General features: G+C 39.1%; 1 protein-coding gene across 4 annotated transcripts in view; it reads right to left on the bottom strand.

Annotated features, from left to right (window-relative positions):
* Positions 1-19,467, bottom strand: part of FANCC (FA complementation group C) — a 69,777-nt gene extending 50,310 nt beyond the window's left edge. The window contains exons 1-4 of one of the 4 annotated variants that reach the window (XM_021531147.2): positions 19,404-19,442; positions 13,545-13,584; positions 4,481-4,654; positions 2,956-3,043 (exon numbers count right to left, since the gene is read on the bottom strand). In XM_021531147.2, the coding sequence (XP_021386822.1) occupies positions 2,956-3,043; positions 4,481-4,645 (253 nt within the window). In that variant the 5' untranslated portion in view covers positions 4,646-4,654; positions 13,545-13,584; positions 19,404-19,442. Of the gene's footprint in view, positions 1-2,955; positions 3,044-4,480; positions 4,655-8,875; positions 8,915-13,544; positions 13,585-19,403 lie in introns of those variants that run through there. The other 3 variants (XM_031507467.2, XM_021531148.2, XM_031507468.2) reach the window with 3 other exon arrangements.
* Positions 19,468-23,727: the final 4,260 nt, after the last annotated feature.

The raw sequence follows: 23,727 nt of genomic DNA, 5'->3' as shown, positions 1-23,727 counted from the left end.
AATGAAATCAAAAACTTGAAGGTGGATATTCCAGCTCAAAAAATATTATCTACCACCTATCTATGGGACTCCTTTAGGGAGGTTAATGCTGCATTCCAACAAAGGGAATAAAAAATTTTTGTAGGAAATTTTAAAGCTGCTTTGGAATAAAAAAAAAAAAAAAAGAAAAGAAAAACAAAACACCAACCAAAAAAAGGGAAAAGAACCCTAAAGAAACAAACAAGCAAACAAACAGAAGAACTGAAACAGCTCAAACGAAACAACCAATCAAAAGTCCAAACCTTTATGATGATTTTGTACTTGTTTCCTGCCAATCTCACAACAAAAAAATTATATAAAAAACAGACTAAGAAACAAATGGCATGTTTTTCTAATAACACAATGTAGTCTCAATCACTCCAAGCATATTCAGTTTATAAATACCCTGCAGCCAGTTAGAAGAAAGAAAACCCTAATCTTACAGCCAAAAATATTATTTTTAGAGCTTGTTGTAAAATTTTATTGAAACATATCACAAAATGTGGATAAGCTAACACTCAACTTTCTGTTGAAATGAGTCCATTCACAAGCTTGCATGCTTATACACACACACTGACATATAGAGCCACCAAGAAACCTCCCAGCATTTATATTGTTAGTTTGGGATTTGAGACATTTCGGCTCATAACTCAAACCAGAAAGGCTCTACTGGGAAGATAATCAAACAGCCCATCCAAAAAAAAAAAAAAAAAAAAAAAAAAAAAAAAAAAAAAAAACCAAACAGAAAAAACACCACCACTGGAATTCCTAACCAAAACTGAATTCCTCCTGTACCCCTTGTGGTTCAGGACCACAAGTACAGCCATGAGATTTTCTTCAGTCGTGCTTCCCTCACATTAGCATTCTAAGTAAGGCTAACTTGATCACCTCCTCCTCAGCAGTGTTTATGAGGAGATTATTTTCCCTCAGAGACCATGCTTCCTGCACTGAGTGGTCAGCCATGTCAGCTTCCAGCACCAACAGACATTCATCTAAGGTGACAGGTATTGTGGTTTGGACATGATGCAAAAGTATAATGTTTTTCCTGCTCCAGTTTTTTAGTATGAAAGACTGAATTGAACACAATTAGTCTCTTCTTCTGTGAGGGTGGCCTGGTCTCGACACATGCCTGAATGAGCTGTTTATCCAAATGAGAAATTATATGAAACCCACTTGAGAGTCAGCATCTGCTATAGCCAGCACTATCTTAACAGAATATTTTCAGAACCAGTGCCAAACAAAATGAAAAGCTGCTGAATCTAAAATGCCACCAGTCCAAAGAGTGCTCAGGTGGCTCTAAGAAGAGGAAGTGGTGGGAATGTATAAGCAGACATTTTCAGGTCTGTTGATGTCAGAAAATCTTTAAGCATTAAAGTGAAGGATTCCATCTTGAGCAAGTAAAGTTTTCTGGCTTGCTTTCCACTTGGAGACAAAAAAAACCCTGTAGTAAGACTTCATTGTCAAGCAAACTTCAGAGGTAATGACCAAATTGCAGAAGAAGTGTTTTTGCAGCTTCAGAAAATGCTGAAGGAATACAAAAAAGTAGAAAGGAGTAGAGGAAAACAAGAATGTATTGCTGGGATTTTTGTGAAAAGGAGCCAAAAGCAGTCACAGATGGCTTTCAACTCTTATGAGAAATATAGGTGAAGCTACTTTCTATAACACAATATACTGTCAGCTCAAAAAAACAGACAGTCTGAAGACTTGCATATTCCAAACAAAAACTTAGAGGCAAAGTGTGTAAACATCAATGGTTACCAACATACTCAAAAACTATGATTAGAAGGGAAACCTCTCCATAACAAAAATACATCTGTAAAGTATGAAAAAGGTTTTCAAAAAGCACACATTTGTTGTTCTGCAAAAACAGTCTATGTCTAAACCTATGGTTCCTTCCCATATTTTGCTTTCAGAGGTGAAATGCTGACATTACACACATCTACTATGTGTTTTACAGACAAGTTCATTTTGCCCATGCTTGGAGCTGTCTAGAAGACAAAGCCAAAACAAGATGAATGCCATGCTTGACTTAATAAGCCCTCCTTTTTATTTTTCTTTTCTTTGCCTTTTTTTTATTTGTAGTTTTAATAAGACCAAAAGCCTGACAAAAAGTTATTTTAAGGGGCTCACGGGGAAGCTCAGAATCAGTTTTCTGCTTATATGAGATCCCAAGTAATTTATCAAAATTTTAACGTCTCAATTCCTGAAAAACGTATCAGAACTGTTGATGATACAGCACAAGGAGTGTCTCCTCCCTCCCAACAGTTTTCCTGTGCCAAATTTATTTGCTCTTATATATTCTCACCCACACACATATTCACCACCAGTAGGAGCATTTAGTTTTTCCATATGCCTTTTTCCTAAGTTACTACGTTACTGTTTTAATTTAGATTCTATGTGCATTTTCATTAAGGATGTAGAAATGGGGGAAATACATTGTAAAGATTCAACAAAAACAAACACAAGCAAAATGTAGACTAATTAAAAAACACACATCAGGAAAGTAATTTTTTCTATCTTTGCATATATGAATATTCTGATACATAGGGAAAGAAACTTCTGTTCAAAGTAATTTGAAGCACTGGATTTTGTACATTTTGAGACTCCAGCAAAATGTAATCAATACCACAAAAAATGAGAATGGAAATCATGATGCACATAAACACTCACTGGGTTTAAAACCTACTGGTCCCAAGTCAAGATTCCATAACTAAACTAGGAAATGAATTTGTTCCAAAAGTGAATTTAACATTTCTGATGGTTATGTATTTTAAATAACACTCATAGTCTTTTCTTCTCAAAATTTTACTTCAGTAAAAAAGAATGCTATGTTTTTATGGAGAAAAAAAATCATAGTATATAACAACTCATATTTTTGTAATTTTTATAGAATAAAGTTTATGCAATTGCTGCAGAAATATCTTAACACATTCTTACCATATCCTATAACAAAAGGATTCCAACAGAGCCGTCCTAGAAGCTGTCCAATTAAAGGGAACTGCTGGATTACTACAGTGGGACCCTGCTAAAACACACACCCAAAAAAAGAGACAATAAATATACTACATCAAAAGTAGATTACAAGACTTGTTAATGATACACATTGTTGTAAATTACAATCCCAATTATTTTACTGTGAATTGTTCTGAAAGCAAAACACCTGCAGGTACGTAAATTTTCTATGTCATCATTCAAGTAAGTTAAAACTTAGGTATTTCCTTACCTAATACTTAACTATGTTAGAAAATATATTAATTTGCCTCACACCCAGCAAGCAGATCAGTATTAGTAACTAGCAAGTATATGATTTCATTGTATTAAAACCTAATTAGCACACATTTTTATTGAGGGTCATTGTTATAATACACTGTCTCACAGTTTCTGAAGAAATTAGTATCTATTATGGCATGAAATTATCTTTGTTAACTTTGTTTGCTTCCTTTAAATGAATTTACTTAATGACAAGTCAGCAAAAAAAAAGACATTTAGCTTCTAAACAAATAGAAAGCAGTTTCACTAGAAAAGTAATAGACAATGTAGTTTATATACAGTCCTGTGTAATCAATCTTATTTTTCCATTTTTGTAGCTTTACTATCTAATAAATGAAGGCTTTGAAAAATAGTGCTGTGCTAATATGCAAGTAGCAGGTATGATTACCATCTCCTGCTACTACAATAAATTCCTTACATTGTCTCATGTTTAGGGCTAAAACAAGACTTTCTGGGGCCATATTCACAAAGCCCATTTCAGGCCATGCCTCAGATTACATGAAGTAGCAACATTTTTTCCCCCTTAAGGAAAAAGAAATATAAATATGGGAAGAAACCCCACTCCCCCAAAAACCTTTACTTAAAATTTAACATTTAAGTAAGTTCAGAAGCAAGCCTTATGCCATAATACAGTACTAAGGCTAATTCTACTGAATATATACACTGAAAAAATGATGCTCAGAAAAGCATACTAGCAACTAAACATGAACAACTACTTTTCTCAAGTGATTGTATACAATAATTAAATTTATTAATAGAAAAGGCAACAGCATTCATTGTGTGTGCCACATCACTGGGGTCAGCAGACCCTCTAAGATTTAAAAGATCAGTCACAGTTTTGCATATTAAGGCCTTTAAATCATCCAATTTATGACCTGACAACCAGAATCAAATTATTCTTTATTTAAAGAGTTTTTTTAAGAGGCTACAGCATTGGCTGGGAAATTTCACATGACATCAACTGATCAAGAAGAAAAAGACCCTTTCACAATAAATCAGGAAACAGGAAGCACACTCCTGTTTGCATTACCTGCAACTGTTTCCCCAGTTTGCCCCTCGGATCCAGTAGTACCTTAGGTCAACAAGACAAACCTTTTTGCTACTGTTACCGTCTGGTTTTGTCAAAACATGGTGCAGATTGTTTTGGAGGACCTCTTCAAAACAGGTCATTCTTTCTTCTAAAGTCACTTACCAAATGTTTTATTGCTTCATAAAGCTGATGTAGAAATTCCTGGAGCTGGGACAAGTGAAGGCACACATCTTTCTGGGATTCCAAAGTAGTGGCTTGACCCCATTCAATAGCTTTATCCAACCAATACTCAAAGTTCAGTTTGGGCACTGTAGGGTCCTGAGCCATTCCACAATCCTGAAAAGAAGATTTTAACTCCACATCAGGCAGCACTGAACACTGGCTTCAAACCAAAAATGAATATACAAAGAGAGGACTTCCACTACCATTTTGTGTACATACAAGAATGGGGTGTAAGGAGCATCTGTTTACATTTCCTAAGACTGGCAATTTGATTTCCAATATTAAGAAGTTAAATTAATAACCCCCTCATTACAAAATAGTAAAGGGGGAACAGTCATCAGTAAGTTATCTTAGAATAAATGTAACAGCTAGATGTGTTTCAGGCTTTTCTTATCTAAATTTGTCATCATCAATATTCTTCACTCTGAAAATCTGGTCTTTGTGGGATAAACACTATCACCAAGCCAGAACATTAAAATCTAACCAAACTGAACCACTAAAAGATACCAAAAAACAGCATACAATTTTTTCTGCTTTACTATTATATTTTTCTTTGATAGAAGGAAAGAGAATAGCACAGCAAGTAGTAGAACAACCTTTAAATCTCTCTGAAAGAAATATCTCATAGGCTGGAAGACCAAATGAGCTCCTGCAGTCTTTCAATCATTGTTCTTTCTGTCCAAACTGTAAAGATAACTGTCAATTAACAGAATGTGGTGGCAATTTTCAGAAATTAATTGTGGCCCATTGGAGATAAATTCAGACACTCATAGATGCCACAGAAATGAATGAATACGTATCTTTGCAAGTTATAAACCAAAAAAATAAACCAGGACCTCCATAGAAGCATTGCAAGCCAAGCTTGCTTTACACAGCTAAACCTTACAAACACAGGATTTGTACAGCATGCTAAAGGAAGGAAGGCAGGAAGGAAGGAAGGAAGGCAGGAAGGAAGGCAGAAAAGAAGGAAGGAGGGAGGGAGGGAGGAACGAACGAATGAGGAAAGAAGGAAGGAAGAAGGAAAGAAGGAAAGAAGGAAGGAAGGAAGAAGAAGGAAGGAAGAAGGAAAGAAGGAAGGAAGAAGGAAAGAATTAAAGACATAACCCCTAGTGAATCACGACTAAAAGAGGGAGGGAGGGAGGGAGGAACGAACGAACGAACGAATGAACGAACGAGGAAAGAAGGAAGGAAGAAGGAAAGAAGGAAGGAAGGAAGAAGGAAAGAAGGAAGGAAGAAGGAAGGAAGGAAGGAAGGAAGGAAAGAAATAAAGACATAACCCCTAGTGAATCACAATTATCATTTGGATCCTGTCCAGGAAAAAAAAAAAAAAATTGAGGCAAAGCTGTTGGATTGCTAGTGTACAATACGTATTTGCCCCACACTCGTCCAAAGACAAGTAAGCAAAGCCACTGCTCTTCTGTTCTTTACTACACTCCCATTTTTATCCGCCACTGTTGCTGTCAGCAGAGTTCTTAAGGGCTCTGTGCAGTGCCAAGATGTTACTGATCCTCTCCAAGTATCAAAACACACTATGAGACTCTCCATCACAGCAGCTGGCTGAAGCAACACAGGTCCCAGTGGCAATCAGCCATCAAACACTTTTATCACCGCAGGGACATAAGAAAGATTTTCAGAACAAGTTGAAGCCAGCAAGTAAACTAACACATATGGTTAAATCAATGAGCCTACTTGATGCTCCCAGACAAGATCAATACTACCAAATAACTGAAAAATCAATCCCTTAATACAACACCTCCTGAAACTTCTAGGAAAGGAGACAAAAAGTAAAAAAAAATCAAAAAAAAGAGGAAGCACAAAAACTCCAGCACTTTGAATTGATTAAGTATTAATTAAGAATCCAAGTAAAGCAAATCAAGCAGGATAATCTAATATACTGAGTACCTGTTTCTACTACTTCAGAATGCAGAATGGCAGAATGGCAAGGCCATCACTCTTTTTTTTCCAGAAGTCTGAAATCCCAGCTCTCCAATAACAAAGGTGTTTTGTCTCCCTGGTTATTACGGCTAAATAAACTGGATTGCACCTTTTTTTTTTTTTTTTTTTTTTAAGTACTGCTACTATTAAAAAAAACCAAAACAACAGCACAAATCATATGTGAAAGAAAATATTAGAAGTGTTTCTCTCCTCTACACTGATAAAATTGCAAGTGTGCATTTTTTACTGTTTCTGACAGCTAATTCCCTTAAAATACCTGAATATTTTAGATATGAGAAAAGTATTCTCCCATCAACAGATATGCAATAATCACACACAAGACAAAGCAGCTCTATATTCAGTGCTACTCAAACCCTCACCTTGTTACATGAAAGCACAAATGAAGAGTGTAGACCTAAAACACTCCAGCTATACAATCTAGGGTTCAGAACCTATCCTCAGAAGGGTCAGTCCTGGCCTTGATCCTTCTGCATAATTTTCTGATAAAAATGATACACCACTCTGTTTCTAAAGCAGAGTTCAGAAATTTTAGCTGCAGTTTAAAGCTCAATTCATGGATACATTTATGGGCAAAAAAATAGAGGAGTCAGTTTTATATGCATTTCCAAAGTGGATTAAAGGACAAATATATGTGATTTTCTGTGCAATTAATTTTCTGAAACTGCTAAAAATCCCAAAAGATGACCAATAAGGAACAAATGATCCATCCCTATGATTAAGGAAGATGTAATCTTCAGTGCATGTTTGGAATAAACCATTTAGAGTGCCATGTAAAAATCTTTGCACTTTTTGGGGCAGGGGGAGGAGGAAGGGTTGTGTACTTCTTTACAGCTTTGGACACAAACTACTCTTGTAGATTCAATGTTAGCAGAATCCCTTACAGTAACTATTACAACAGTCACATTTACATATTACTTCCTCTGAGTTGAAAAGGACCCATAAGAATCACCATGTCCAACTTTTAAGGGAATGGTCTATGTGGAAACAGAGCCCACGACCTCAGCATTGTTAGTGCCATACTCCAATCCACTGATTGAATGAACCCACTCAGGGTTGAATGTAGATTTTCAATAATCATAATCACAAAAAATGCCAAAAGCATTGCTGCTCACTGTTTTGGAATAGCATCAATTCACTTTCTTTTTTTAATTATGCTGAGATCAACAGAAGAACACAATAAAGTGGCATTTCTAGGAATTGCTGCACTATTCATATAGGCCACTTGTTTAGCATTTACTATGTGCTTCAATTTATCCTTAATCAAGAATGTGATTGATTTAATATACATTAAGATTTTCGGCATCACAACACCACATAGTCCACACTATTTCCAATAGTTCTCTGTTCCCAATAGCATGATTTTTGAGCTATACTTGTTTGTTTCACTGGAAGTTTAACAAATAGTTATTTTATTGATAGTTTACTTCAACTATAGCATCTAATCCCGAAAAGAGCAATTTGATTAATTCAGCTTACTCTTGTCTTCACCCCAACATTACTGGAAAACACACAGAAAAGCTATTGTGTATATATAAATACTGTGAATGTATAAATAACCTGATTAAAAAGCAAACATACCAGAGACACAGATTTAATCTCAAAAAACATCACAGGATATAGGATATGGTTTATTAGAAAAACAGAAAACTGTTAGGTAATCAAAGGTAATTTAAATGTTCAGGTCCCAGTATCATACAGAATGTATTAGAAGAGCTACAGGAATCAGAGATAATAAATACTTGATTAATAATTTGACTTTCAATATTGACAACTATATTCCTAGTCTGTTTCAGACTAATTTTCATTCTTTTCAATTAGTAAGGACTCATTTTAGCTGCTAAAAATCAAAAACTGATTCTCATTTTGACTGCGTTCTCCACAATATGGCAAATTCAGAAGCCACATTTATTGTGAATCATCTTACAGTTCTTTTACTTCCAGAAAGAAGTCTTCAGCCCTCTTCTCTGAGAACCCCTAGGCAAACCCTCTTGGCCTCATACTTCCAAGCACATGGGGAGCTCTGGTACAAGGGTACTCGTTATACCTTTCAAAGTTAATGGCAGCATTTCTAACAAGAAATTTCATTCTGTCAAGTGAGCTATCTGAATAGTTTCTGAAACATACCACTTCAGTTACTAACTTTTCTTACCACATCTCGAGGCAAAGTCCCCAAATCTGGCTTCAGTAAGTTCACAAAAATTACAATTAAACTTTCATGAATTTATTTCTCTTTAATCTTGTAAATTCGGCTGCTGAATTTAAATAAAGCCTTTTAAGTAGAAGGATCTTTGAGGTACTGTTAAGGTGCAATATTTCCTTGTATCACAGCATTCTAAATAAACACAACTAAAATTTGCATTCAAGGTATAAAGCTCTCACTTTGCCTTGAATCAATGATAAGTAGCTCCATGCTCCAAATGAATGTTTTACTTTATCCTCTTCCACCTCCTCTTCCTCCTCCTCTCTTATACCTACCCACCAGCAACCTTAGCTTATGAGGAAAAACACAAAATAAGAAAACAGTTAAAAATACTCTTATAATGTCAGGGCCCAAGGGTCTCAAGCACAACAGGTCACCATTAAGATAACAAAACATATAAATACATCCAAATTCCAAACTACTTTTAAGGGGTTTTAATACTTAAAAAGCAGTAGGACAGTCCTTTTTTTGCATATTTATTACTTTAATAAATATTAGGAGACTAATATTACTAATTAGGAGCACTTCAGTATATTATATAACCAAAAGATACCATCATTTTTACTCCTTAATCACTCTTAACTCCATTGTGATACAGCATGGTTGATACAGTAATATAACAAAAGAGTATTAATTTTTCAGTGTGTCAAAGACTATTATAATTATGTCACAAATTTACTACCTACTGGATATTCTGAGATTATGCCAAGAAGAAAAAAAAGTAGCAATTATCCTGAACATTATTACCATTTTCTCATTTATTACTTCTCTGCATAAAATATCTATTTCTTTACCTTGTTCTCAAGTATATTTTTCATCTTCACTTTGACAAGTCTCCTTCTGCTTGCCAAGAACAGAAGAATATTCAATATATACTCAGATAGGAAGTAAGAGCAAACATAATTTATTTCCTACTGTAAAGACAATCTGTTATCATCTTCCCCAAAATAAATTTTAAAAATGGTTTATTAGGGAAAAAAAGCATTTTTTTAGAAACTTCAAAAAGGCCCAGGAGTAGTAAAGACTATGTGAAAAATAAAAACATACATTATTTATTCTTGTCATCTTATTTTCCTGTATACTTTCTTGAGAAATAAGCATCACAGGCTGGTTTAATCTACACACACTGGCAGTCCAGCAGTCAAGCATAATCGAGAGAATAACTTCCATTTTCATTTTAGACTGGTGTGCTTACAAGCAGTGTTGATTACTGTTCATTTTTAATTTACTAACTTTTCACATAAAAACAAGTTTGTCTATTTCTCTTTGTGCCTACATCCACAAATATTTTAGAGCAAGGAAAAACAACTATTATAGAAAACTGCCTGTCTACATGTGCACTTTCCAAATTAAAACAAATTGCATGCTACTATATCTTCCCCTGGAAATAAAATCAAAGGACACAATTTTGCTAAAACAAAGGAATCAATACTGGCTAAGCAACCTGTGAAATCCAGCAAACTAAATAGCTGTCAACCAGATGGCTGACATTAATATTCAATGTTTAGACTAAAAATTCTGGAGAAAGTAATTAACTCTTTTATTTTGCTGCTGTGTATTTGTTTCTTCTATTTACTCTGATAATTGGTAATTTAACAAGAGTTGTATTCTGAATTACATTATCAGGTCTCACAGGAAAAAGAGCTCAGTTTCCATCTTTAAGCAACTGTGGCCCTAGCAGGGCTAATTTTGTGGACAGCAAAATTAAACCTCTTGCACGGGTTTCATATGAGTATCATTGCAAACTGCAAAATTGTATTTACAATTGTATTCTGCTGCTCTGAACGTCTAGAGAAGACCTGATGCCCTGAGGAATCAAGCTTTGCTGGGATTCACAGAACTTCTCCCTTTCTCAGATACTCTGAAGACATTACATCTCCCTCCCCCTGCAAAAGGACTGTGTGATCATGATAAAGTTTTCCTTTACCAGAGGGTGGCTAGCACTGGAACAGGCTCCCCAAGGAAGAGGTCACAGCACCAGCCTGACAGAGCTCAACTGGACAATGCTCTCAGCACAGGGTGTGACTCTTGGGGTGTCCTGTGCAGGGCCAGGAGCTGGACTCGATGATCCTTGTGAGTCCCTTCCAACTCAGCATGTTCTGGGATTTCTATTAATCAGCTTTCATGACCCCAAAATTATTATTTATTTGCATCACACAAAAATTAATTTTAAAACTGTCTAGTTCCAATAGCTCATCTTGTAGCAGCAGATCTTCCCTCTAACTTACCCCATTTCAAGAGGCTTGAAAATAAATAAAACTCTCTTTAATGGGAAAAGCAGAAATAGTATCTCAGCACATCCATCTAACTCTTATCTTCAGGCCACAGGAACAGTGAAAGCAGGAGTGGTATCACTGAATTTTACATATGTTATTTGCTACCTTTCCATCATGAATCTTAACAGGGCAAGACGGCAATCAACTATACTTTCAAACACAAAATATATAAGTACCAACCTACCAATCCAATAATGGATTTTTACGAAGAAACTGAATAAAAAATCTGATCACACTCCACTGTAAGCTACTTATACAATGAACATAACAAATAAGTTACTAATACTCCAACACCACTAGTTCTTTTTTTTTTAAGTTAAATTTAAGAGGAGAAAACAGGCAATAAAATAAGGTACCTTTACATCTCTGGCAGAAGAGTCTATGCAATTTGGAAAAGTACCAAAACATACAATGCCCTAGTTTAAAAGAATTTCAATGTCAGCAGGACCCAGAACAAAATCCAGCAAGACCTACATAAAGCTATCCACACCAAAAGACAGGGTAGATCAACACAACCTTCCAGAATAAAGCCTAATGAAGCCTAAATTTCACATTAGGCTTTCATGACAGTGAGAAGCCCATCCACATAAGAGATTACCAAGCAACTACACTAGAAAAATTAGGCCTTTTAGATAAAATGGTAAATTCTTGTTAGATTAAATCTACTGTTTGTACCCATTCTCCTATAACAAATCTGCCAACTAATGCATCATTCTCTGTCTTATGGGTTATCTGGGTTATCTGACTATATAGTTCTCATTACCCAATTCTAGCAAATATGAACACAAAACTTCATGTAAGCCAAAGCAAATTGAATGATTTATAGTTACTTAGACAAAGAGCAATTTTTGTACCAAATATAAATTCTTTTTCACTTAAAATGTTTACATGTGGTTACCACTGTCTCCCATAGCTTAAAATCAGTATTAGAGCTTTTATACTGTTATTTCAGACATCTGAAAGATTTTCTTCAACTTCTTCTCTACAGAGTAACACTTCAGGAAAAGAATGGTCTGGGGGTGCTGGTTGGCAGCAGCTCAGGCTGAGCCAGCAGCGTGTGCCCGGGCAGCCAGGAGGGCAAACCCCATCCTGGGGTGCATCAGACACAGCAGCACCAGCTGGGATTGGGATCATCCTGCTGGATTCAGCCCTGGTGCAGCCTCACCCTGAGTCCTGTGTGCAGTGCTGGGCCCCACACTCTGATCCCGTCCTGGAATGGTCCAGAGGAGGACAACAGAGCTGGTGAAAGGGCTGGAAGGCACATCCTGTGGGGAGAGGCTGAGGGCTCTGGGCTGTCTGGTTTGGAGAGAAGGAGGCTCAGGGGTGCCCTCATTGCTCTGTACAGCTCCCTGAGGAGGGGACCTGGAGAGGGGGAAGTGCTAGTCTGTTCCCAGGATTTCTTGGAATCCAGTGACAGGATACGTGCAAATGGTTCAAGCTTTATCACAGGATGTTCAGACTGGACACTGGGAAATCTTTCTTTACAGGAGAGTGGTCAAACACTGGAAGAGGTTTCCTACAGATGTGGTTTTTGCTCCAAGTCTGTCAAGTGCCTTGAAAATATGCATTTATACAATGCACTTAATACCAAAGTTAACATTTGTTCAGCTGTGAACTGGTCAGGCAGTCTGACTAGATGATTTTTGTCCCAGCAAAATAGTCCATTCTGCTCTATTGTGGTCTGAATATGAACCAAAACAATCACCCAAATTTCCCTTATCACAGAACCTCCTCTTCTATCAACTTCTATTTGTATACTTCTTGAGTGGAATACAGAGAAACCTATTTCCTTAAAATTCAGTTCCTCTTTAAAATAAAAAAAATTAGGTAAAGATTAATTCAAAGTTTCACCATGGAATAAACAGGATTTCATGTCAGTTACATACTATAAGCTAACAGTGATGGGGATGTTGCATATACACCAATCCTTGGCACTTTCTTTTTTAGAAATTTAAGTTCCACAATAAAAAGATATATTATAAAATAATTCCCTCATGTCCAAGCATGAACAGAAGCTTGTAGATAGCAAGCAAGAACATTAATCCTCTCATCAAAGGAGTCACTTATGACCTCTAACATAGTAGAAAGCATGTATTCCTTTGTATTAGTGTATCAAGGAATAGCATTTACTTCCATCTGTATGTACTAAAATTATAAGGAAGCAAGGAGAAAACCTAAAACAGTTCCTGAGAGAGCACAATCATCCTCCAGCTAAGCTGTAGGGGTTGGGAAGGAAAGCAACAGGGATACAACCTGTTTATATGCAGAGAAGAATGACTACTCACCTTTCTTCCTTCAATTAAATAATGAATGAACACTAAGAGGCTTCATATTTCCAATAATGCTTCTATTATAGCCGTGCAACTGCTAAATTCAAGCTTTCCCTCTGGCTTACACAGGTATATGAAAAGAAGACATATGTTCCAAACTCTTTACCTCAAGTATTTGAACATAAGGTAAAATACTGACTGTGTTGTTGATACCCACAGCTACTCATACAGTTGGGTTCTAATTCTTATACTAAGAATTTTTATAAGAACCTCTAATACTTATTTTCTAATGAAACACATACCTTACATTGAAATCCCACAGTTCTACAGAGTTAAAGATTTCTGCATAAGGAAACAGAACAGAAAACAATTTCTTCTAAGTCACTGAGGAAACATATGAGGAAACAAAAGAGATGAAACACACAGGAAACACTGTTAAACACTGTTTCTCAAGGCTTTCCTCAAAGATAATCTATTATTCACCTTAAGCTCCTCAAGCATGACATGACAATTTATGCTATGATGATCAATATTCCACCAAAAAGAAAACAACGACCACACAAGAATCCCAAAAGAGTATTTTTTTTCAGTTTATATTACACATACTTACCTTTACATGAACTCTAGTGACAGCTTAATAAGTGTAAGTAAAAAAATCTGTGAAAAGTATTCACAGAGTCCACAGTAAAAGCAAGCCTGCAAATAAAAGAATACACTTCTCTGGCATAAAGGAAAGGAATTTCATACTTTTCCCCCTCCTCTCTCTGACTAGTCACATTCAGAAATAGCTACCAAATAAAATCTTCAGAATAAACATGTATTTATGGCACTAAGAACACCTGACAGAAAAAGAAAAATGTATTCTTCAGAAGAATAAAAACAACTTCATGACATTCACATCAACATTTACACATTTTTGTTGTACATTATCTTAACACACTCTCAGAGATACTTGTCCCTGAAGTCCATTGACAAGGCTTCATGCTATTCACAGGCATTAAATCAGGCCATTCATTCTTCGAAAACAAGAAGTGACACATTTCCGCAGAAACATCTAGAGCAGACTTTTGGTCATTCACTCAGTCAAACTCATATTGCAGCAACAATTATCTATGTGGGCATTTAGACTGAAGAGAGGGAAGTGACATTCATATTGACGGAACAATGATTTGTGCCATTTTCAGTCCATTACTCCTGCATATTTTACGAGCATTTATTTATTAATGCACTACAGAGGATTCTCTGACTTGTCAATAATGCCTCCGTCACATCCACTCACAAAAACCTAACAATTTTGCCCCGGCATGAAATTAAAGCTGTATTTTTCTCTTATTTAATGGAAAGGGAGTTTCTTATGAATGTGGTCAGTTGATGATAAGTGAGAACTTCTAATGCACAGCATAGGAAAAAAAATACTAGCTAGTGGTATGTCTCTTGGCCTCTTCTACTTGGACACTCATTTATGTCAATTTATATTAAAGTCCTATCTGGAATACTTCAATACTGTCACACAGTTAATCAAGATATAGAAAAAAAACATGTCTAATGAATCTACTAATAGGGAGGAAGGACAGCACTTTTGGCTTCAGGAGTCAGACATCTAAGAATCCAATTCTCACTTCTGACACATGACACTAAATAAATCATTAAAGTTAATTAAGTAAGGCTTATTCTGTTGCACCTCTGCAGATGCTTGATTAGTTCTGCTCTGATTATAAAGAATAGTACATTTACTTATATACTTTCTTACTTAAAAAAAAAAAAAATTAAAAATACACAAACTAAAACCAAGTATCTGCTAACATCAGATTTACTTCATTTACAATTTTTTAAAAATCTATTCCTCTCAACGATTTACAAAGTTCTTTTTGTTGCAGTAGCCTTGTGGGCTTTATTTTGCAAGACTACCATAAATGATTCTGCACAGATTAAGCCTGAGCAAGTAATGTGTCTTTTGACTGTGTCCAGTAATACCTGTACAACTCATCACTAGTAAAATTATGAACCCACAGCTCACAGTATTGCTTAGAAACATAATTTCTATTGGAAGTTAAAAATGCATAGAGAAGTACTATGTCACAACCCTACAACCCTCTGCAAGGCTGACAGTTAAAAATTAACAGAAATCTCTCACAAACAGCATCTGACATGGGTCCACCCTTTACTATTACACAAAGTAAAAGCATTCTTAAACAAATGTTAAAGATGCTGCAATCAAAACTTACAAAATTCAGAAGAGTAAATTGCAATTGTTAATAGAAATAATCCAGATTTCTCTTTATAATTTATTATGTATGTTTAATGAGTTTATGATTAATATAATACTAATAAAGAGGATTTTGCACCTCCATAACATTTAACATAATATACATTCCTGTAACTTAGAAAGGAGACTAACTGCATGATCCTACAATGCTCTGGGGAACTGGTGGTATGTGCCACCAAGTCTCAAACACAAAGAATTTTCTAATTCTCAAAGCTGCATGAAAGGAGTTACAGATTTTTAATGAGTATTACCACTGTCTTCATTTTAATAACATTAACAATGACAACAATTTATTATAGCATTAACCAAAAAACATTGTCTGGGAATACCCTTCTTGGTGAAAGTTGAATCATTTAAGATTTGATTTTTGAGAGCTGTCCTACCACTTATACATGTAGCAAGATCTTTAAAATCTAGCATGCTTTTCTGCATTGTTTAGCTCAAGTTGGCTACAAAATATGCTGCATTCATAAAAATAATTTTTTAAAAAATCATCTGGTAAATCAAAGACTGAAGATTTCTTCTGGGGAACAATTTCATGCAATACATACATCTTCCTGTAAATGCCAACAATTATTCCATGTATATCAAAGGATTCTAACATTTTCTGAGTGCTTGCTTCAGGAAAAACTTGTTTCACCCATCTCTGTCACCCTTCTCAAAATCCTCCACCCAAATGTCTTTTGAAAAACATCTTTGCCAAAAGCAGCACCTTCACAATGGTAGGGCAGGGTATGTTTCTCTGAAACATAAGCCTTATGGAAAAAGAAATTATAGTTTAAAAGTACATTGAGCACCCAAGACTGTTCCACTGATGGAACAACTGTGTCCAGTGCCTTCAAAGGGGTATCTTTCGTTGCTGCAACTCCTCATAACATCACCCCAACTACACCAGTGTCCCTTATGACACTTTACCCATGGTGTCCTGTGCTTAATTTCATGTGCACCCACCCCACTGGTCCATACGCATGTGCTGACCAGATGGAATCACAGAATCATACAGTGTTACGGAGGTGGAATGGACCTGACAGATCATCTAGTCCCAACCCTCCCTGCCACAGGCAGGGACATCACCCACTAGACCAGGTTGCTCAAGGACTTACACAGCCTGGCCTAGAAAACTACCAGGGATGGGGCACCCAGAGCCTCCCTGGGCAGCCTCTTCCAGTGTCTCACCACACTCACAGGAAATAATTTCTTCCTAACATACAACCCGAAGTTCCCCTCCTTCAGTCTGAACCCTTTGCCCCTTGTCTTATCACTACAGTTCCTAATGAAGAGTCCCTCTCCAGCTTCCCTGCAGGCCCCCTTCAGATACTGGAAGGTGGCCAGGAGTTCTCTGCACAACTTTCTCTTCTTCAAGCTGAACAGTCCCAATCTTCTCTGCCTGTCTTTGCAAGGGAGGTGATTCAGTCCTGAAGAACTCCTGCCCAAAAATATGGCGACTATCAGTCTTTCTCTTTGACTCTCCCTTCAAATTTTAGAATATATATATAGGAATAGAACCACCAAAATCCTGCTTTCAACCTTGGTTAAAATTACCATGTTCAATCTTTTGTAGCCAAAGACATGGAGAGACAGAATCACACACATCTCACCTCCTGAGAATACAAAGAAAAAAATCACAGCAGTTATTACCAAAACTGGAACCATGCCTATAAGCAATAAGATAACCTCCGAGATCTGTTTCCAACTCAGCTTTTCCCAGTGCCATGTCCCCTGGAGTCAAGTCCTGGCAGAGGGGCCCAGCCCTGCAGTGAGCAGCTGCCCCACCATGCCAAAGGCACCCGAGGCCCTCCCAGCAACACCAAAATCCAACATTTCCATAGGTTTGGCAGCACCTCACGCCGCGCCTGCCACAATGCCTCCACCCCCACTTCAAACATCAATTCTTCCAACACAAGTTTTCAGTCTTGAGCTAAGAAGGGGAGATGAGCATAAACCCAAATAATGGAGCAAGTAATGAATGTAACTCAGAACATAAACTGAATTAATTTATTGGGCACAGACAATAAAGCCTTCTTTTCACAAGAGATGAGGGCCAGCTTCAGATCCTTTAATTACATATCAGAAAATAAATCCCAAATTCTGAAGATTCTCCTAGTTTTCAAAAGCCCGTCACTAGACTGTTACATTACAGTACTTTTACCTAAAGGATTCTTCACTCAGAGAGAGAGTATTATCCCATTTTAATTATTTTAGTTATTCTCCCACATGAAAAATGGGCATTTGGAACATTTTTGAGAGGAGTGGAAATTTAATGACCTACATTTGTGAATCAAACCCAGAACTTGAAATGTCAAATTCTCCCAGCACTTATGGGACATGACTTCCCTAATCTTTAGTTAAAATAAAGGCCATCTACATTTTTTGACAGTATTCCTTAAAAGCCTACTCTGCTAGAGTTCCTCCACCACAGCAGATGCCTGTGTCAAATTGCACAGTAAAAGAGCTTGCCAAAGTCTGTTGAATCAGAAACAAATCCCCCTCCACCTATCAACCATTTAGGAAGGTATCCGTGTATTGTTGCACCGATCTTGCACATATGTGTCACAAAATGACCTTTTGTCACTATTTCCTCCCCTAGAAGACGGGGGAATAGCAAGACACAGCACAGATGTTGACTCTCTTTGCAGATGTTCGCAGACAGTACCTACACGGTGAATACAGGGCTGGACATGGACTTTTTACAGGGGCATGTAGTGATAGCGCAAAGGGGAATAGCCTTAGAGTAAGTTTAAGCTAAATGTTAGGAAGAAACTTTGCCCAGAGAGTGGTGAGGCACTGGCACAGGCTGCCCAAAGAAGCCGGGGATGCCTGACCCCTGGAAGCGCTGAGCGCCAGGCACGGACACGGCACGGACACGGCACGGACACGGCACGGACACGGCTCGGACACGGCACGGACACGGCACGGACACGGCACGGACACGGCTCGGACACGGCACGGACACGGCTCGGACACGGCTCGGACACCGCACGGACACGGCTCGGACACCGCACGGACACGGCACGGACACCGCACGGACACGGCTCGGACACCGCACGGACACGGCTCGGACACGGCACGGACACGGCACGGACACGGCACGGACACGGCACGGACACGGCTCGGACACGGCACGGACACGGCACGGACACGGCACGGACACGGCACGGACACGGCTCGGACAAGGCTCGGACACGGCTCGGACACGGCACGGACACGGCTCGGACACGGCACGGACACGGCTCGGACACCGCACGGACACGGCACGGACACGGCACGGACACCGCTCGGACACGGCACGGACACCGCACGGACACGGCACGGACACGGCACGGACACCGCACGGACACGGCTCGGACACGGCACGGACACGGCACGGGCACCGCACGGACACGGCACGGGCACCGCACGGACACGGCACGGACACGGCTCGGACACGGCTCGGACACGGCTCGGACACCGCACGGACACGGCTCGGACACGGCTCGGACACGGCTCGGACACCGCACGGACACGGCTCGGACACGGCTCAGACACCGCACGGACACGGCTCAGACCGCAGCAGGGAGGACGCCGCAGCTCGGGCAGCAGCAGGCCCCCGCCGCCACGGCCACCTTCCCTTCCTCTGCCGACCTCAAAGCCTCACGGAGGGCCGGCCCGGCCCTCGCTGCCCGTGTCACCCCTTCCCGGGCGGGCTCGTCGCCGCCAGCTCCAGCTGAGGGCGGGAGGGGAGGGCGCGGAGCCCGGCGGATGATCTGCACTAGCGCATCCCCTTCCCGGCACGACAGCCCCCGGCCCGCGACCACGGCAGCGGGGCAGGACGGGAGAGAAGCCGCCGCTCCCCTCAGCGCTGCCCCGGTCCGGCGGAGCTCCCGCCCCGCTCCGCTCCGTGCCGCCCCGCGCTTACCGCGCCCGCCCGCCGCACCGTCGGCGCTTTCGCGCGCGCCGCCCGCCGCCTGCGCTGCGCCTGCGCGGAGGGCGGGGCGGGGCCGCCGGCCCCGGCGGGCGGGGGCGGCGTGAGGGGCCGTGCGGCGGGGCGGAGCCGGGCTGCGCTCTTCCGCAAAGCCGGGCTGGCGCTGCAGCGCGCCTGCTGGCACTGAGCCTGAGTTAGAGTTTGGACAGTGCTCTCAGGCTCGTGGTGTGACTCTTGCGGGTGTCCTCCATGGTCCTTGTGGGTCCCTTCCAACTCAGGATATTCTGCGGTTCCTTGGTTGTGACTCAGCTAGCCAGCCGCGCACGCTTGGCATCCTGCCTCAAACACAGGGCTCAGGAGCCGGGGCTGGGGCGGGAGCCCCGTGGGGCTCCAGGGCCAGTGCGTGCCCGGGGGTCCCTGGCGCAGCTGGGCTGGCTGCTCTGGGTGAGCAGTGACATGGGCAAAGCCAGCGTGACCCTGCGCTCAGCTCAGGAGCGGATCCGCAGGGAAACCGAGGTGGCGGCACATGGCAGCCCCGCTGCGGGTTATTCCTCCTCAGCCACCACGCTCTGAACGCCGGCCAGGCCAAGGTGCCTACCCACAGTCTTTGTCCTGGCTCTGACTGTATGACTATGTATGAATAAAACCCTTCAGCTTTGCCACTTTCGGTAAGGCTAAGTGCGAAACGTGTTTAAACTTTTGCTTCTTTGCAGTTTTCTGAGCACAGAAGGTCCTTGTGTCCCTGTAAAAAAAAATGCTATCAGTATGAGTACAGACGTGGAGTAAATAAGAAATTTTGTTTTGAATAAACTTAGGGTTGGAAATAAATATTCAATTTACTGATTTGTGTTGGTGCCAAAATGAGCAATATAGACAGGGTGAACCCTACTGTCCCTCAGTTAGTTATAAAGCATTAGTAATAAAACTAATATTAGCTTTATTAGTAATAAAACTAATATGTCAGACTTGTACTCTGACACTGGTCCTCAAAACAATCCTGCTGAAAATACAAATGCTACACAACCTGACTACTTGGTGCATTTTTGCTCATCACTCCCTAGCCCACTTACACAGTCATACTTAATTCTCTTCCTCTCATTCTTCCTCTTCAGCTCATCTACTCAGCTACTCCTATTTGCCGTCATAGTTCTCTGACTCCTGCCTGGTTTTGTCTCCATGTTCACTATTTGCAAAACAGAGCTGGTGGGAAGTTGTTATTCTATTTCTATACTATTCTATTACTATGTCTTTTTGAGAAGCTGTCAGCATCTTCCTAGCATCTTCCTCTAAATATGTATTCTTACACCACCTTGTCCTTATTTCCTCCTTGAAGTAACTGGATAGTAAAGCACTCATTACATTCCTACCAATGGAAAAACAAACCAGAAAGAAAGAAAGAACAAAGTCACTAAGGCAAAACTCTGTCTTTTACCTATGTTGAATTGTTACTTTTCATATGGATTTTAAATTAAATTGCAATGACACCATTAGTCTGAATTATAGGCTAGTTTGTATTGGGCTTGTATCCAAGATTTAAAGTCTGCAGGAACATATAACAACCACAGCTCCTGAAGTTAAATTGCTTTTTTATTTTCACAATTTTATAAGACCAGCTGATGTTCAAACTCCTAACACCCATTCAGCTTTCATATTTTTGCATTCTTGCATGCTTTCTTTTTTTCTTTTTTAGAGGTTGCCTCTGTTTTGATCACCACTGCTTTCAATTTTCTATAAAATGAGACATCCCTATCAGTACAAAAGCAAATTCAACCTACCCATATAGTAAAATCCCCATGCATTACTTAAATTACTTTTTTACATTTCATCCTACCAAATCAAAAACACCTGATGAATTAAAGGCTTGTTTGTGAAAGTTTCGAAGTTTTTTCTTGGGAAACAGCAACTGGTCATCAGGCAACCCATCAAGACAAACTGTCAGGAATGTTTCCCATACATCCAACACTTTTGCAGACCACAACTCAGAGCTTTTTATGTAATACCCATAATCACACAGTGAGTCCAGTTCATAACTCTTTTAATCATTCTACTCCTCTTTTTTGTCAAGTGAAAACATGGAAGAATTTGTATTTGTTTTCTAACATGAATTGTGTTAACACTTTCTTAAATGTCAGCATTATTAGTTGTTTCATTCATGACACTTTTTATGTTTCTGGTACACTGGAAGAAGCTTGAGTGGAAAAAGTTTGATAACATCATTTTTCACATTCCTGATTGAACATATTCCAGAGTTGTCCAAAGTGTATTTCTGTCCCATAGTCAGAGTAGCAAAAAGCTGCCTTTGTTACTCAGCCTGATGCTTACACCATCAACTTAGACAATTTTGTTTGCTGCTCAACAAGTCAACCGCACTAAAAGTTCTTATACACAGCTGAATATATGACTAAAGATCACTGTAATACACAAGGAACTGTAAAAAATAAACCCAGGAATTAAAAAAAAAAGCCAAGCTAGAGCATTTAAGAAAGTCATGGGAAAGGGTATAATAGGCAAATAGGAGCAAAAAAGAAAAAAAAAGGAGCAAATAAAAAACAAATACGAAAGTAAACTACTAATATAAATAAACTCCAGTAGGTGGAAAGAACTTGATAATATTACCTTCAAAGCACCCTAATTTTAAATAGTAAAAAAAAAATGTGGCAATGATAAGAATAATGAAATAGGTAGAACAAATCAAGTGAATGCCAATACAAATGTTGTATTACTTCAGACAGTCTGTATGGAGTTTGCCACTCCCACTTTTAACAAATGCAAAACATTTGAGGTTAAAAAATATTATGTGGACTATTTCTTTAGCCTTGATCTTTAATAACAGATCCTATGACATATAGAGCTAATACAGCTGCCTTAGAGAATTACTAATAGTAAATCTCTGACACTTAGAAATAATATTTGAAACTACTAAGTCACCAGAAATAGTACTGCGATAAATAAGAATTCCATGACTTCAAACCCTGAATATTTCAGAAAGGATATTCCACATACCAGAGAATTCCTGGCTGGTCTCTCAGAATCCTAGCAATCTCCTCTTCCCCAATGTATGTTGCAAAAGCCCCTCATTAAGCTTTGCATTTTGAGGAGACACAGCAGATACTATACTTCGGTTCACAGTAAAATATCTACATTTGATCTTTTGGCCAGTATTAATTTGGTAGGAAAAAATGCCTCTGTTAGGGGAAGAGAAAGAAATATATATTTGACAAGTTTGAGGGGAAAAAGGGAGAGAGGGAAGGAAAAAAAAAAAAAAGGAAAAGTCCCAGCTGTTTGAAGCTTTTCATAAGTTTGGAATGTTAGACCAATGGGATGAACTGCAGGTGAGGCACACAAGGGTGCATGGTAAATATAATTATCAATGCATATGGCCACCACATACGTAATATATTTTAGGCACATCGTAATGATTAACTACAGATACTGCTCTATGCAACAGACAAGTACCAAGCAAAATGCCCCCAGACCCCTTAGCTGAGCACATACCTTCATGTAGATCTGTGGCTAGCTCAAGATGGTTGGTACAAGATAACAAAGAGCTGAGGTAAATGCTGCAGCCATATTGTTGTCCTTTACAGAGGGGATGGAGGAACTACATGACCACTGCAGTGGCAAGCAAAGCATAAATCATATTCAAGAGACTTCCAGAGAAGACCACAGTGTGTAACAAGTCATCAATAGATTCTAGTGTGTTACTGTTTGCTAGCCACTATTTCTGAATAGGCAGATGTGACATTTCTAGATGCTGATTATATATTTGAAAATTAAAATACTAAAAATACTCTGATACTATAATAAAATACTAAATACCACTAAAATACTGTATTTTGGGCAGCTGTTAGCTGAATAGTTGGGCATGTTGTCTTCCATGAGTTCTAGGTGTTCATTTTCTCCTGTATCTCCCATTTGATATGCAGTATAATTTCATGGTTGCTTATGCTTTTCCATTAATGAAACTGTCTTCAGTAAGAAGAAGGGAGTTGCTTCTTGGAGGCATCAGAGTCTGCAAATCCTGTGAGTGAGCAGTGCATGCCACACAGTATGTTCACACTGGAATAATTTTATCTCTCCTTTTTTTTATTTTTCATTGATTTGGAACATAGCTCCTGTTGATTTGACATTCTGGGGATGTTTACTACCTCCTGAGCAGGACAGGAACATTTTCTCTGTTCTGTATCCCAAGGGATAGATTAATATGTTTGATTTCTTCTTAATGCAAACACCATTAACTCTTCAGCTGAGGAGCCTCTGAAGGATTCAAAAAAATTGGCTCTGAACCGACCAGTGCTGTTAAATGTTCCTTAAACCA

Source organism: Lonchura striata, chromosome Z (assembly GCF_046129695.1).
Source record: "Lonchura striata isolate bLonStr1 chromosome Z, bLonStr1.mat, whole genome shotgun sequence".
Classification (NCBI taxonomy): Eukaryota; Metazoa; Chordata; class Aves; order Passeriformes; family Estrildidae; genus Lonchura; species Lonchura striata.
This window is presented reverse-complemented; position numbering and strand designations above follow the sequence as displayed.